Source organism: Coturnix japonica, chromosome 3, assembly GCF_054131305.1.
Source record: "Coturnix japonica strain WE chromosome 3, WE-NBRP24, whole genome shotgun sequence".
Lineage (NCBI taxonomy): Eukaryota > Metazoa > Chordata > Aves > Galliformes > Phasianidae > Coturnix > Coturnix japonica.
The window spans coordinates 39,266,492-39,280,954 of NC_140665.1; the positions used below are offsets into that span (position 1 = coordinate 39,266,492).

Sequence of the window (14,463 nt, forward strand, 5' to 3'; positions counted from 1 at the left end):
GGAGAGATGGAGTGGGGCAGAAGTTGCCTCTGCTACTCCAGCTGTATTGGAGTGATTGATCGGGTCAGGTGTTACCACTGCTGCTTCATCTCTGTTGGAGAGATCAAGTGGGGCAGATGTGTCTGCTGCTCCTGCATTGGTGTTAGGGAGACCAAACAGGGTAGAAACTGCTGCCGCTATTCCATCTATGTAGTTGTCATCAAATGGGGCATAAACTGCCGCTTCCAGTACATTGGTGTTGGAGAGACCGAGTGGGGCAGAAGTTGCCTCTGCTTCTCCAGCTGTGTAGGAGTCATTGAATGGGGCATAAACTGCTGCTGCTTCTCCATCTGTGTTGGAGAGTCCAAGCGAGTCAGAAGTGTCCACTGCTATTCCATTGGTCTTAGAGGGACTGATCAGGTCAGAAATTGCTGCTGCTGTTCCATCTATGCAGTTGTCATCAAACAGGGCATAATCTTCCGCTTCTGGTCTACCTGTGTTAGAGAGATGGAGTGGGGCAGGAGTTATGTCTGCTACTCCATCAGTCTTGGAGAGACCAAGTGGGGCAGAAGTTGCCTCTGCTACTCCGTCTGGATTGGAGTCATTGAACGGGGCAGAAACTGCCGCTGCTTCTCCTCCCGTGTTGGAGAGACCAAGCAGAGCAGGAGTGTCCACTGCTCCTGCATTGGTGTTAGAGAGACCAAGCGGGTCAGAAATTGCTGCTGCTGTTCCATCTATGCAGTTGTCATCAAACTTGGCATTATCTGCCGCTTCTGGTCTATCCGTGTTAGAGAGATGGAGTGGGGCAGGAGTTATGTCTGCTACTCCATCAGTCTTGGAGAGACCAAGTGGGACGGAAGTTGCCTCTGCTACTCCAGCTGGATTGGAGTCATTGATCGGGACAGAAGTTGCCGCTGCTACTCTACCCATGTTGGGGAGACTAAGCGGGGATGAAGTTGCTGCTGATACTCCATCTGTGCTGTCCTCTGCCTGTTCAAAGTTAACAAATACAAATGGTCAACACTCAGCTCAAAGGACGATGCAATGGCAAGCATTTTATAAATCCAGAAGACCATCACCTGTTCGACTTCAGGTTCCAAAAGGCCCTGATTTTCCTCACCAGGGTAGTCCATGGGGTGCACACAAGCACTGCACCTGGAAAATGGAAGGCACATTCAGTTGCACACGCTGCCTATTGCGCTCCTAACAGCCCTTTCTTGGCCACCTGTTTCAGACTGACAGCAAACTGGGAGAGAGCAGCACACACTTGCTATTAGATACTTAAATGTTCTCCTGCACACTATGGTGTTTACTAGCAAGTTCTCCCCTGAAACAAGACTGCTATGAAAGATGCAGCATACTTTATTCCCAGAGCTGCTGACAGCCCACAGTAGCCCCAGGCAGCTTTTCTTCCTGCCTCCAGCTGATACTGGCCAGTGGAGGCATGGGATGATGGGGGTGACCAGAGGGGAAGAAATGATGTCTAGAACAGGTGTGCAGTCATTCTGGGAGGTATATATGTGCGGGATGGGCTATGTGCAGGGAGGCCAAATTCGCCTGTGGGCTGAGCTGCCATCGTCAGGACATGTGCTGATTTTGCCAGGCTTTTAAGCACACCTGAGTGCCCTTGAGAACAGAAACCAGAAGGCACATACCTTCTCAATGTCTTTCTCAATCTCCGGAAAAGCTTCTGGATCTTCATGATCCGTCAAAACTGCGCACTACTACCAGCACCACCACCACCAGTGCCAACGCTGCCAGTACCAATACCTGCACCAGCACCAGTACCAGCACCTGCACCAGAATGCACTGTGCTTTGGGGGCTGTGCTTGTGGGGCCCCAGGTCTGCTGCGGGATTTATGACATCACAAAAGGCTTAGTGACTCTTGGTGATGTGAAGTGCCAGTTGCCAAGGCTGTGGCAGTCTTCCATTTGTAAGGCCCTTGGGGCAGAGGGAGGGGTTCACATGTTCCAAAAATATATGTATTTACCAGGGCAGTGCGGCCAAAGGAAGCAACCCCTTGCATACCTGCAGGAACACAGGATGCCCAAGCCACTGCTCCAAATCTTTGTAGATTTCACTCAGAGCCCCTCCATTCCCTCTGGTGTATCTTCATGTCTTCTCTGTTATCCTCCCTGCAAGCACCAAGTCTCCCTTGGGTGATACACACAGAATCATAGAATCACAAGGTTGGAAAGGACCAAGTGAAGAGCTAAAAGTGAAGGCTGTCTTGGCTTGTTTGGTGCAAAGAACATGTTGAATAAAGTCTGCTATCCAATGTAGCTCTCGTAACGTAGATTCAACTTGCTGTGAACTAGTGCTCTTCTCATTTTTTGGTAGGCTGCAACACCTTCCAGCACAACTCATGATCTACAGACATAAAAGTTCAGCTGCAATTAACTCTTGTGATCTCAGAGTTTAAACTCACAAACAAAAAGGCTCATTACAATCACATAAAGAGAGGTTAGAATTGAGGATTAAAGTTCAGGCTCCTCTAGGTATGTTATCAAGAGAGTAATTGATTGTCAACACTGAAATTAAACATCGGGTCAGTGGTATTTTTGGCATAACTTTAAGTAAATCTCTGCTTCTCCTAAGACTATAGCAGAAGGTATCTTATTTTCATCCTACAGCGCAGGGATCTTTTTAGTGTTTTCACTGTGTTCCACAAAGTGCTTTTAGTGGCACATTAGAGAAGGAGGTTAAGCTTATCCAGCGTTAGGCACCTCACCTATTTCCAATAAGGCTTTCCAGCAGCAATCAGATTTCTCAGCCCAGGGAGCTCTGATGGGACCCTGTGAAGTGTTTGGCTTTGTAAACGTCCCTTGTGGTGCTTTGAGTCTTCAGAAAGCACAGAGAGATTCAACTGGAAGAGGTTTAAATTAGAAGCGTGAAGCCTACTCTTTACCTCCAAACATACTTCCTGCAGTTGTTCAAATTAATGTCATGCTACTGCAGCATATTTTATTAATTGTCCTTGGGCAAGTGACATGAGGTGATCATGTAAAATCTGGGATTTTGATGAAATTTTAAGTAATGATAAAAACCAGACTTGTACGTGCCTTAAGAAAGACAACAACGCACATATGTGAAAACATCTTCTTTTGGGCATCATCTTGTAATAGAAGTACAACTAAAGCAGGGCAGGTAGAAAAGATTCTCCTATGCTGAAGAAAACACATAGTAAATATTATACTTTCTTTGTCCTTGTGAAGTCAGTTAGTTGTTTGTATTTTCAGTAATAATAAAACTTTCTTCCAACGTCTGTTTCCGTACACTAAAGGCAAGTTCTCATTTGTAGTTCTCTGTTAACAGTAGATTGCGATCCTACTCAAGTTCTCTTATTCCAGAGCAAATGGTAACTGAAACGGGCATTTTTGGAACTCCAGCATTTTAAGATTAGCAAAAAAGATGAAAGCAAAAGTTCCTTGAAAAGGGATGAAGTGAAAATGATCAGACAGTCACTTGATTCCCCTTAAAATACCGGATTTACTTGAGGATATAGCACGTGGCCATACAGTGCATTACAGCAAGCATGGCTCTAAATGGTGGCATTAACATGGCACAAAGCACAAACATCTATCCTCCAACACCGTCTGAACGTGACAGACGTTTTTAAAAGTTACAATAATTATCAAAAAGCTTTCAATACAAAGTTGAAGCACATTGAAGTTTCAAAAGGATATTTTATACGTTTTTGGAAAAATAGAACATTTACTTTACATGACTGGAACATAAGTTACATTCTTCATAGTTTGTAAGCTTCCATCGTTCGTACGTTCCCTCATACGTTTTCTTTTAATAGATTATTTTCTCTGGACTGTATGTCTAATGCAAAGGTATCGCTGTTCTGGAGGAAAGCTTGTTTCTGCATTAGTTTCCTGAAAAGTCCATTTGGATTTGCAAGGAGTTCCTCACGTTTTCCGCATTCAAGAATTCTGCCCTCACCGAAGACTGCCACAAAATCAGCATTCTGAATAGTAGACAGACGATGAGCAATGATTAAGACCGTCCTCCCTTCCATCAGCCGGTCCAGAGCTTCCTGCACCAGGTACTCGTTTTCAGCATCCAAAGCACTAACAAGAAACGAGAAGCAGAAGAGGTGGAGGGGAAGGGAGGGTAGGGAGAAGAGGGTATTTGTTCTTTTAAGAACAGGTCAGCTTTCAAAACAGCTGCTTCAAAGCTATGTTGCACATGAGGCTAGGTCGGGAAAACATTTTTTTTTCTCTCTCTTACCTTGTTGCTTCATCTAACAGAAGAATTTTGGGGTTCTGAAGAAGAAAGTAAAATTGGTTACGATTACAATGGGACAAGATCTGAATGTAACAAAAATGTGGTGTTTGTACGGCTCAGCAATTATTTCTTCAAAAGATCTGGGTGCCACTCTGAAATTACATTTAGTAAGTCTACGTGCTGAGATAGGAAAATGGAAACAGCGCTTTCGTCTCCAGTTCTGCAAGCCAAAGAAACAGAACACTACTAACTGGTGACTATTTCAAAGATACCTAACCTAACGGCAGCACCGTGGTAGGTGATTTTTAACCTATACTTGGCAGCACTGCAGTCAGAAGTTCGATTTCCTATTTACAAATTCTTTTACGAATCTTTCACGGTGGTTCAGCTGAATGCTGCTTGGTGTCTGTCTGCTACTTTACCGCCCAGAAACACAACATAACAGAAGTCTATAAGCAATCAGTGTTTCAACCGCAGATGAGAGCTCACAACACTGTATAACTCTACTTAACGAACAGGTGCAGTCTTACCTTGAGCACAGCTCGAGCAATTGCAATTCACTGCTTCTGACCCCCTGGGGTAAAAGGCAGTAAATTGAAATAGGAGAACACATACAAAGTCCTTTCACTGGGGAGTACAGCTGGGATTTGCCACTTGCCAAATGGCAGCAGAAAGGGAACAAAACAGAAGCAACCAAAGTGATGGCCTCCCCGTCAGGAAGCCATATAAATTCTAGAGGCACTGGATGACTTTGGGAGTTGTTCTACTTTAGTGCCCACCTGACCTGTTCTTCTACTTTGTCTTGTGTTTAAAGACATCGCTCACTGCTCCTTCCTGGTATGTCCTCTGCACATCTTCCAACTGCTGACAGAGTAAATGCACCCATTTGTATTGGGGAAGGGAAACATCCCTGCAGAAAAGTGCAAAGGGCCATTCTCAGGAAAGAAGGACAGAAGGGTGGCTGTCATAGGCAACTCCCTTCTGAGAGGAATGGAGAGCTCGGTAAGTCAGCCTGACCCTACCCATAGGGAATTGTGCCGCCTTCCTGGGGCCCAGGTCAGGGATATTGCTAGAAAACTCCCCAGTCCGATCTGCCCCTCTGATTATTAACCTTTATTAACAGTTCAGGCTGGTAGTAATGAGGTCCCAGGCCTTCTTGGCCACCAGGACACCCTGATGGCTCACGGCCAATCTGTTGTCCGCCAGGATCCCCAAGTGTTAACCATTTATGGCCGGTCCAGCCTGATCTCGTGACTAATGAGACAGGGCACTGCTGGGCCAGCACCTTGAGAAAACATGGTGGGGGGGAGGGTAGGGACATAGTAGATGGGCCTGAAAAAAGAAACAGAGCAACAGCAACGATCTGAGGAGGAATGTTAATTTACTGAATCCAACAAAATCAAACAAAATGAGAAAGATAGTGTCCAAAGTTGAGTCTTTATGCTGTAGGCCACAGAGGGAACTACATGCTTCTCAGCTGTGAAAAAGAGAGTCTGTGAGAGAGGGAGAGGCTGATGCGCTGCCAGGAGATCCACCTCTCTTCCTCTGGGCACAGAGTCCTCTGGGGAATGCTGCCCCTCTCCTCCAAGAACCAGAACGGCCCAAAAAAGGCAGTCCACAGAACCAGAACATTAACTCTTTAACTCCCACTGCTTTACACGTTGTTATGATGTGGAATGATGACGACCAAAAGTCAAAAGAACAAAACAATTACATAAAGCAGATGTTTAGACGTGCAGTGCACACAGGGTTATCCTTATGCTTTTAACCAGAACATCGATCTCACAAATAAGTGCACCGTGAAGCATTTGCAGAGGCAAGGCAGGAACACACGTGTCTCAAAAACCATCTGTTGGACCAGTTCAGATGTCACTGAAAAGCCACCCGCACTTCCCAAGTGAGGGAGTTGCTTGGAAGGGGCACTCCGTGACTACGCACCAACAGGGCTGTATTTTCATGCTTTTCCAATGGAATTGTGCTTGCCAGGAAACAGCACCGAGCGCAAATCATTTTTCATGTGGTCATACAAGATGTGACTGTGCAACTGCCATTAATATGGAACGTCGTCGTAAGGTTTTGTGTTACTTCCTTCAACAAACCATAATAAACATGGAGGTACTCGTATCTACACAACGTGCAGCAGTGCTTCCCAGCCTCCATGTGCACAGTTTTCTTTGAAGCAAGCACTCTGTATTGCTGTAGTTCTGTACAAACAGACCGCAGAACAACGGGACAAGCTCACAGAATTGTAGGGGTTGGAAAGGACCTCTAGAGATCATCGAGTCCAACCCCCCTGCCAAAGCAGGCTCCCTACACCACGTCACACAGGTAGGAGTCCAGGCTGGTCTTGAATATCTCCAGAGAAGGAGACTCCACCACCTCCCTGGGCAGCCTGTTCCAGTGCTCCGTCACCCTCACCGTAAAGAAGTTCTTCCGCACATTCGTGTGGAACTTCCTATGCTGTACTTTCATCCCATTACCCCTAGTCCTGTCCCCACGCACTACTGAAAAGAGACCAGCCTCGCCACTATGGCTCCCACACCTCAGGTATTTATAAACCTGAATCAAGTTCCCACTCAGCCTTCTTTTCTCAAGGCTAAACAGACCCAGTTCCCTAAGTCTCTCCACATAGGGGAGATGCTCCAGACCCTTCACCATCTTTGTGGCCCTCCGCTGGACTCTTTCCAAGAGATCCCTGTCTTTTTTGTACTGGGGAGGCCAGAACTGGACACAATACTCCAGATGAGGCCTTAGATCCTTAGAAGAAAACACTTGCAACAGCAGTTATGGTGAAATGGAGGAACTTTATTGAGAAGCAAGACTACGCATTTCTACGAAGAAGGAAAGTGTGACACCAAAGAGGTTTCCTACCCAAGAAGACCATAGCTCTGGCTGTCTCATAAATCGCTGCTCAACACCATTTGCTGAACTTGAGTGACTTGCAAAGGTTTCAGTCAGACCAAGCGAAGCAGAAGCTGCTGCTGCTACTCCATCCGTGTTGGAGAGACTGAGTGGGGCAGAAGCTGCTGCTGCTACTCCATCCGTGTTGGAGAGACTGAGTGGGGCAGAAGCTGCTGCTGCTACTCCATCCGTGTTGGAGAGACCGAACATGGCAGAAGTTGCCTCTGCTACGCTAGCCGTGTTGGAGTAATTGATTGGGGCAGGTGTTCCCACTGCTACTCCATCCCTGTTGGAGAGAACAAGCATGGCAGAAGTGTCTGCTGTTACTGCAGCGGTGTTAGAGAGACCAAACAGGTCAGAAATTGCTTCTGCTATTCCGTCTATGTAGTTGTCATCGAATGGAGCATAAACTGCCGCTTCCAGTACGTTGGTGTTGGAGAGCTTGAGTGGGGCAGAAGTTGCCTCTGCTACTCCAGCCGTATTGGAGTGATTGATCGGGGCAGGTGTTCCCACTGCTCCTTCATCTCTGTTGGAGAGACCAAGCGGAGCAGAAGTGTCCACTGATATTCCATTGGTGTTAGAGAGACCAAACAGGACAGAAATTGCCGCTGCTACTCCATCTATGTAGTTGGCATCAAATGGGGCATAAACTGCCGCTTCCAGTGCATCGGTGTTGGAGAGATGGAGTGGGGCAGAAGTTGCCTCTGCTACTCCAGCCGTAGTAGAGTGATTGATTGCGGCAGGTGTTACCACTGCTGCTTCATCTCTGTCTGAGAGATCAAGTGGGGCAGAAGTGCTTGCTGCTCCTGCATCGGTGTTAGAGAGACCAAACAGGGCAGAAATTGCCGCTGCCACTCCATCTATGTAGTTGTCATCAAATGGAGCATAAACTGCCGCTTCCAATACGTCGCTGTTGGAGAGATGGAGTGGGGCAGAAGTTGCCTCTGCTGCTCCAGCTGTGTAGGAGTCATCAAACAAGGCAAAAACTGCCGCTGCTTCTCCATCTGTGTTGGAGAGACCAAGCGGGACAGAAGTGTCCTCTGATATTCCATTGGTGTTAGAGAGACCAAATAGGGCAGAAATTGCCGCTGCCACTCCATCTATGTAGTTGTCATCAAATGGGGCAAAAACTGCCGCTTCCAGTACGTCGCTGTTGGAGAGATAGAGTGGGGCAGAAGTTGCTTCTGCTACTTCATCTGTGTAGGAGTCATCAAACAAGGCAAAAACTGTCGCTGCTTCTCCATCTGTGTTGGAGAGACCAAGCGGGACAGAAGCGTCCTCTGATATTCCATCGGTGTTAGAGAGACCAAACAAGGCAGAAATTGCCGCTGCTACTCCATCTACATAGTTGTCATCAAATGGGGCATAAACTGCTGCTTCCAGTGTATCGGTGTTGGAGAGATGGAGTGGGGCAGAAGTTGCCTCTGCTACTCCAGCTGTATTGGAGTGATTGATCGGGTCAGGTGTTACCACTGCTGTTTCATCTCTGTTGGAGAGATCAAGTGGGGCAGAAGTGTCTGCTGCTCCTGCATTGGTGTTAGGGAGACCAAACAGGGCAGAAACTGCTGCCGCTATTCCATCTATGTAGTTGTCATCAAATGGGGCATAAACTGCCGCTTCCAGTACATTGGTGTTGGAGAGACCGAGTGGGGCAGAAGTTGCCTCTGCTTCTCCAGCTGTGTAGGAGTCATTGAATGGGGCATAAACTGCTGCTGCTTCTCCATCTGTGTTGGAGAGTCCAAGCGAGTCAGAAGTGTCCACTGCTATTCCATTGGTCTTAGAGGGACTGATCAGGTCAGAAATTGCTGCTGCTGTTCCATCTATGCAGTTGTCATCAAACAGGGCATAATCTTCCGCTTCTGGTCTACCTATGTTAGAGAGATGGAGTGGGGCAGGAGTTATGTCTGCTACTCCATCAGTCTTGGAGAGACCAAGTGGGGCAGAAGTTGCCTCTGCTACTCCATCTGGATTGGAGTCATTGAACGGGGCAGAAACTGCCGCTGCTTCTCCTCCCGTGTTGGAGAGACCAAGCAGAGCAGGAGTGTCCACTGCTCCTGCATTGGTGTTAGAGAGACTGATCCGGTCAGAAATTGCTGCTGCTGTTCCATCTATGCAGTTGTCATCAAACTTGGCATTATCTGCCGCTTCTGGTCTATCCGTGTTAGAGAGATGGAGTGGGGCAGGAGTTATGTCTGCTACTCCATCAGTCTTGGAGAGACCAAGTGGGACAGAAGTTGCCTCTGCTACTCCAGCTTTGTTGGAGTCATTGATCGGGACAGAAGTTGCCGCTGCTACTCTACCCATGTTGGGGAGACTGAGCGGGGATGAAGTTGCTGCTGATACTCCATCTGTGCTGTCCTCTGCCTGTTCAAAGTTAACAAATACAAATGGTCAACACTCAGCTCAAAGGACGATGCAATGGCAAGCATTTTATAAATCCAGAAGACCATCACCTGTTCGACTTCAGGTTCCAAAAGGCCCTGATTTTCCTCACCAGGGTAGTCCATGGGGTGCACACAAGCACTGCACCTGGAAAATGGAAGGCACATTCAGTTGCACACGCTGCCTATTGCGCTCCTAACAGCCCTTTCTTGGCCACCTGTTTCAGACTGACAGCAAACTGGGAGAGAGCAGCACACACTTGCTATTAGATACTTAAATGTTCTCCTGCACACTATGGTGTTTACTAGCAAGTTCTCCCCTGAAACAAGACTGCTATGAAAGATGCAGCATACTTTATTCCCAGAGCTGCTGACAGCCCACAGTAGCCCCAGGCAGCTTTTCTTCCTGCCTCCAGCTGATACTGGCCAGTGGAGGCATGGGATGATGGGGGTGACCAGAGGGGAAGAAATGATGTCTAGAACAGGTGTGCAGTCATATATACCTCATGGGAGGTATATATGCGCGGGATGGGCTATGTGCAGGGAGGCCAAATTCGCCTGTGGGCTGAGCTGCCATCGTCAGGACATGTGCTGATTTTGCCAGGCTTTTAAGCACACCTGAGTGCCCTTGAGAACAGAAACCAGAAGGCACATACCTTCTCAATGTCTTTCTCAATCTCCGGAAAAGCTTCTGGATCTTCATGATCCGTCAAAACTGCGCACTACTACCAGCACCACCACCACCAGTGCCAACGCTGCCAGTACCAATACCTGCACCAGCACCAGTACCAGCACCTGCACCAGAATGCACTGTGCTTTGGGGGCTGTGCTTGTGGGGCCCCAGGTCTGCTGCGGGATTTATGACATCACAAAAGGCTTAGTGACTCTTGGTGATGTGAAGTGCCAGTTGCCAAGGCTAGCTGTGCCAGTCTTCCATTTGTAAGGCCCTTGGGGCAGAGGGAGGGGTTCACATGTTCCAAAAATATATGTATTTACCAGGGCAGTGCAGCCAAAGGAAGCAACCCCTTGCATACCTGCAGGAACACAGGATGCCCAAGCCACTGCTCCAAATCTTTGTAGATTTCACTCAGAGCCCCTCCATTCCCTCTGGTGTATCTTCATGTCTTCTCTGTTATCCTCCCTGCAAGCACCAAGTCTCCCTTGGGTGATACACACAGAATCATAGAATCACAAGGTTGGAAAGGACCAAGTGAAGAGCTAAAAGTGAAGGCTGTCTTGGCTTGTTTGGTGCAAAGAACATGTTGAATAAAGTCTGCTATCCAATGTAGCTCTCGTAACGTAGATTCAACTTGCTGTGAACTAGTGCTCTTCTCATTTTTTGGTAGGCTGCAACACCTTCCAGCACAACTCATGATCTACAGACATAAAAGTTCAGCTGCAATTAACTCTTGTGATCTCAGGGTTTAAACTCACAAACAAAAAGGCTCATTACAATCACATAAAGAGAGGTTAGAATTGAGGATTAATGTTCAGGCTCCTCGAGGTATTTTATCAAGAGAGTAATTGATCGTCAACACTGAAACATCGGGTCAGTGGTATTTTTGGCATAACTTTAAGTAAATCTCTGCTTCTCCTAAGACTATAGCAGAAGGTATCTTATTTTCATCCTACAGCGCAGGGATCTTTTTAGTGTTTTCACTGTGTTCCACAAAGTGCTTTTAGTGGCATATTAGAGAAGGAGGTTAAGCTTATCCAGCGTTAGGCACCTCACCTATTTCCAATAAGGCTTTCCAGCAGCAATCAGATTTCTCAGCCCAGGGAGCTCTGATGGGACCCTGTGAAGTGTTTGGCTTTGTAAACGTCCCTTGTGGTGCTTTGAGTCTTCAGAAAGCACAGAGAGATTCAACTGGAAGAGGTTTAAATTAGAAGCGTGAAGCCTACTCTTTACCTCCAAACATACTTCCTGCAGTTGTTCAAATTAATGTCATGCTACTGCAGCATATTTTATTAATTGTCCTTGGGCAAGTGACATGAGGTGATCATGTAAAATCTGGGATTTTGATGAAATTTTAAGTAATGATAAAAACCAGACTTGTACGTGCCTTAAGAAAGACAACAACGCATATATGTGAAAACATCTTCTTTTGGGCATCATCTTGTAATAGAAGTACAACTAAAGCAGGGCAGGTAGAAAAGGTTTTCCTATGCTGAAAAAACACATAGTAAAAATTATACTTTCTTTGTCCTTGTGAAGTCAGTTAGTTGTTTGTATTTTCAGTAACTTTCTTCCAACGTCTATTTCCATACACTAAAGGCAAGTTCTCATTTGTAGTTCTCTGTTAACAGTAGATTGCGACCCTAATCAAGTTCTCTTATCCCAGAGCAAATGGTAACTGAAACGGGCATTTTTGGAACTCCAGCATTTTAAGATTAGCAAAAAAGATGAAAGCAAAAGTTCCTTGAAAAGGGATGAAGTGAAAATGATCAGACAGTCACTTGATTCCCCTTAAAATACCGGATTTACTTGAGGATATAGCACATGGCCATACATTGCATTACGGCAAGCATGGCTCTAAATGGTGGCATTAACGTGGCACAAAGCACAAACATCCATCTTCCAACACCGTCTGAACGTGACAGACGTTTTAAAAAGTTGAGAGAGGCAGCATCTCCCCACCCCTCTCCATGCTTTTTAACTCCATTGTCTGCACCCAGCGAGCTCTGCTTTAAGTCTTGAACTGCCACCTCAGACCCAGCGGCCCTCGTTTTGTCCCCTTCCCCCATCCTACCTAGTTTAAACACCTGTCAATAAGTCCTGACAGTTCCTCAGCTAGAACCCTCTTGCCCCTATGAGACAGACCACTTCCGCCTGCAGCTGTCATGCCAGGAGCCGAATAAATTGCCCCATGATCAAAAAAACTAAGACTCCTATGTCTGCACCAACTCTTTAACCATTTGTTTAAGAGGTGGGTTTTTAGGCCCAACTCAGTATCCCTCCCTGCCACAAGAAGGTACTGATGCAATAACCACTTGCACAACTGTTCCTTCAGTTATCCGCCCCAGTCTCCTGTAATCATCTTTGATAGCCTTAAGGCTTTTTTTTACTAACTTCTTCACTGCCAGCCTGAACTATCAGCAGGGGATAGTAGTCAGAAGGGCAGATCAGACTGGGAAGTCTCCCAGCAATGTCCCTGACCTGTGCCCCGGGGAGGGAGCACACCTCCCTGCGGGTAGGGTTGGGCCAGCATACAGGGCCTTCCTTTCCTCGCAGAAGGGAGTCACCTATGACGACTACCCTTCTATCCTTCCGTGTGGAAGAAGTTTTGAGGCGCGAGTGTGTCCGCTTCCCCCGAGTCCCCCTCACAGGTGGGGCTGCTTCCACATCTGTATTCACCTCTCCCTTGGGTTCCAGGGCCCTAAACCTATTTTGCAGAGGCACCAGGGGAGCCGAGCATGGTCGTGGGGGGGGACGCCCACTTCGCCGAGCCGCCGGTACCTGTTTCCACCCATCCTTTTCTCTCAGACTACTTTGGTCTGATTGGCATCTGCAGGACAGAGGCTCTGCCGACAGTCCCACACCCCCTACCTCTACATTTGTATTGGTAGGGGTCAGGGAGGACTGAGGGCTCAGTGCAGCAGGAGCACAGTCCATCTGCACACTCCTTTCTATCGCCTGTTTGCAAGGCAACCGGGGGCAACATGCTCCTTGGGGAGCCTCAGCTGTGTGCCTGGATCCCGGGGCTGATAGGGCATGGCACCACTCATCAATTTCAATTTCACAGTCCTTAATGGACCTCAACCTCTCCTGTTCGGATTCTCTGATTGTCCGCAGTCTAACTACCTCCTCCCTAAGCTCCACCACAAGGCTGAGCAGCTCATCTAGCTGCTCACACTGCACACAAGTCGCATCCTTCCCATTGATGATTCTTCTCTCACCAGTCCCAGAGGAGGAAGGTGTGTGAGGAGCAGAGCTCCCCAGCAGTAACATAGCAGGGTTGGCAGGGAGGGAAGGATCTCACAAAGAGAAGAGGAAGAAATATTTTTCATTTCTCATTTCCACTTTCTTTCCAATCACTTGTTCTGATACAAGCTGAAGTGCCAGCGCATACTTCAGCATAGAAAAATGAGAGGCTGAGACAGAGCCTGATCACAGTGGTTGCTAAGAGAGTAACCTAATTTACAGCAGATGGTGTTTATTGTTACTTCCCATCTGCATAAGGATTAAGAATTCTTCTCAGAAGAAAACAATGCAGCCTGACAGCATCCTGGTAGGAAGGGGCAAAATTAATTCCAATCAAATACAGCTTTTCTCATAAAAGAGATTTTTTTTTTTTCCCAGGCCTTTGGGTAAGCTTTACTTCAATAGAGTTTAGGATCATTATTATTTCTTTAATATTGCGCAGTTTCTAGCTATGTAGTGTCATTTTTAGAAATGAGGAGGAATGGAGTCAAGTAAAGGTTAAGTACATTGCCTCTGATCAGAAAGAAACTTAATGTCAGAGTCGAGATTAAAGTTTCAGCTCCCCAAGGTCTTACAGCAGGATGCTGTTCCACAAAGGAACCAACACTTCTTGCAAGCATCTGTCCTTGGCCCAGGGACTGCTAGAAGAAAGCTACAGCCCTGCTGTCTATGAATGAACAGTCCCTTAGAACTGCAAATGTCTCTTACATTCAGCTCCCCTTGACCAATGATGACTCAGCATGTCTTTTTGCTCATAGTAAGAAATTAAATCTTTGTTCTATTGGTATAACCCATGTAAAATCATTAGAGTTATAGCAAGATTATTAGTACGCTGAGCCTCATTATACTTTGGGTTTTCTTTGTATGCCACGCCATAAAATTCACATGTTACATACATTAGTATTGCTGCCACTTTCCTTTGAGTTGTGCCTAGGTTTTAGTAAGCAGACAAGCATCAAAAAGATGACAATTATGAAAGAGCAATGAAACCTCAATCTAGAAATGGAAGGAAAAAAGAGCAGACAGTTAATAGACAACAAAGCAAA

General features: G+C 46.7%; 1 protein-coding gene and 2 long non-coding RNA genes across 5 annotated transcripts; all 3 read right to left on the reverse strand.

Annotated features, from left to right (window-relative positions):
* Positions 1–923: 923 nt before the first annotated feature.
* LOC146761370 (uncharacterized) lies at positions 924–3,105 on the reverse strand. 2 transcript variants are annotated; one of them, XR_014943927.1, is made up of 4 exons: positions 2,712–3,105; positions 2,009–2,350; positions 1,059–1,134; positions 924–969 (listed from the first exon to the last, which is right to left on the reverse strand). It is a non-coding gene; the product is annotated as an uncharacterized LOC146761370 (long non-coding RNA). The 2 variants fall into 2 exon arrangements; XR_014943926.1 differs by having other exon boundaries at positions 2,009–3,104.
* A 541-nt stretch (positions 3,106–3,646) lies between these two features.
* Positions 3,647–4,344, reverse strand: LOC146761371 (uncharacterized). Its single transcript, XR_014944996.1, has 2 exons — positions 4,217–4,344; positions 3,647–4,056 (listed from the first exon to the last, which is right to left on the reverse strand). It is a non-coding gene; the product is annotated as an uncharacterized LOC146761371 (long non-coding RNA).
* A 2,523-nt stretch (positions 4,345–6,867) lies between these two features.
* LOC146761372 (uncharacterized) lies at positions 6,868–12,290 on the reverse strand. Of its 2 annotated transcripts, XM_085541339.1 has the most exons (4): positions 11,228–12,290; positions 10,530–10,871; positions 9,568–9,643; positions 6,868–9,478 (listed from the first exon to the last, which is right to left on the reverse strand). In XM_085541339.1, the coding sequence occupies exons 3-4, from the start codon at positions 9,619–9,621 to the stop codon at positions 7,019–7,021; spliced, it is 2,514 nt and encodes an 837-aa protein (XP_085397465.1). In that variant the 5' UTR covers positions 9,622–9,643; positions 10,530–10,871; positions 11,228–12,290; the 3' UTR covers positions 6,868–7,018. The 2 variants fall into 2 exon arrangements, with proteins under 2 accessions (XP_085397465.1, XP_085397464.1); XM_085541338.1 differs by lacking the exons at positions 10,530–10,871; positions 11,228–12,290 and adding an exon at positions 10,152–10,232.
* Between the last annotated feature and the right edge of the window lie 2,173 nt (positions 12,291–14,463).

Coding starts and splice junctions, on each gene's coding strand:
- LOC146761372 (XM_085541338.1), bottom strand. CDS start 10,198: ATGAAGATCCAGAAGCTTTTCCGGAGATTGAGAAAGACATTGAGAAG. Junction 9,644..10,151: donor TTGAGAAAGACATTGAGAAG/GTATGTGCCTTC, acceptor TCCATTTTCCAG/GTGCAGTGCTTGTGTGCACC. Junction 9,479..9,567: donor TGGAACCTGAAGTCGAACAG/GTGATGGTCTTC, acceptor AACTTTGAACAG/GCAGAGGACAGCACAGATGG.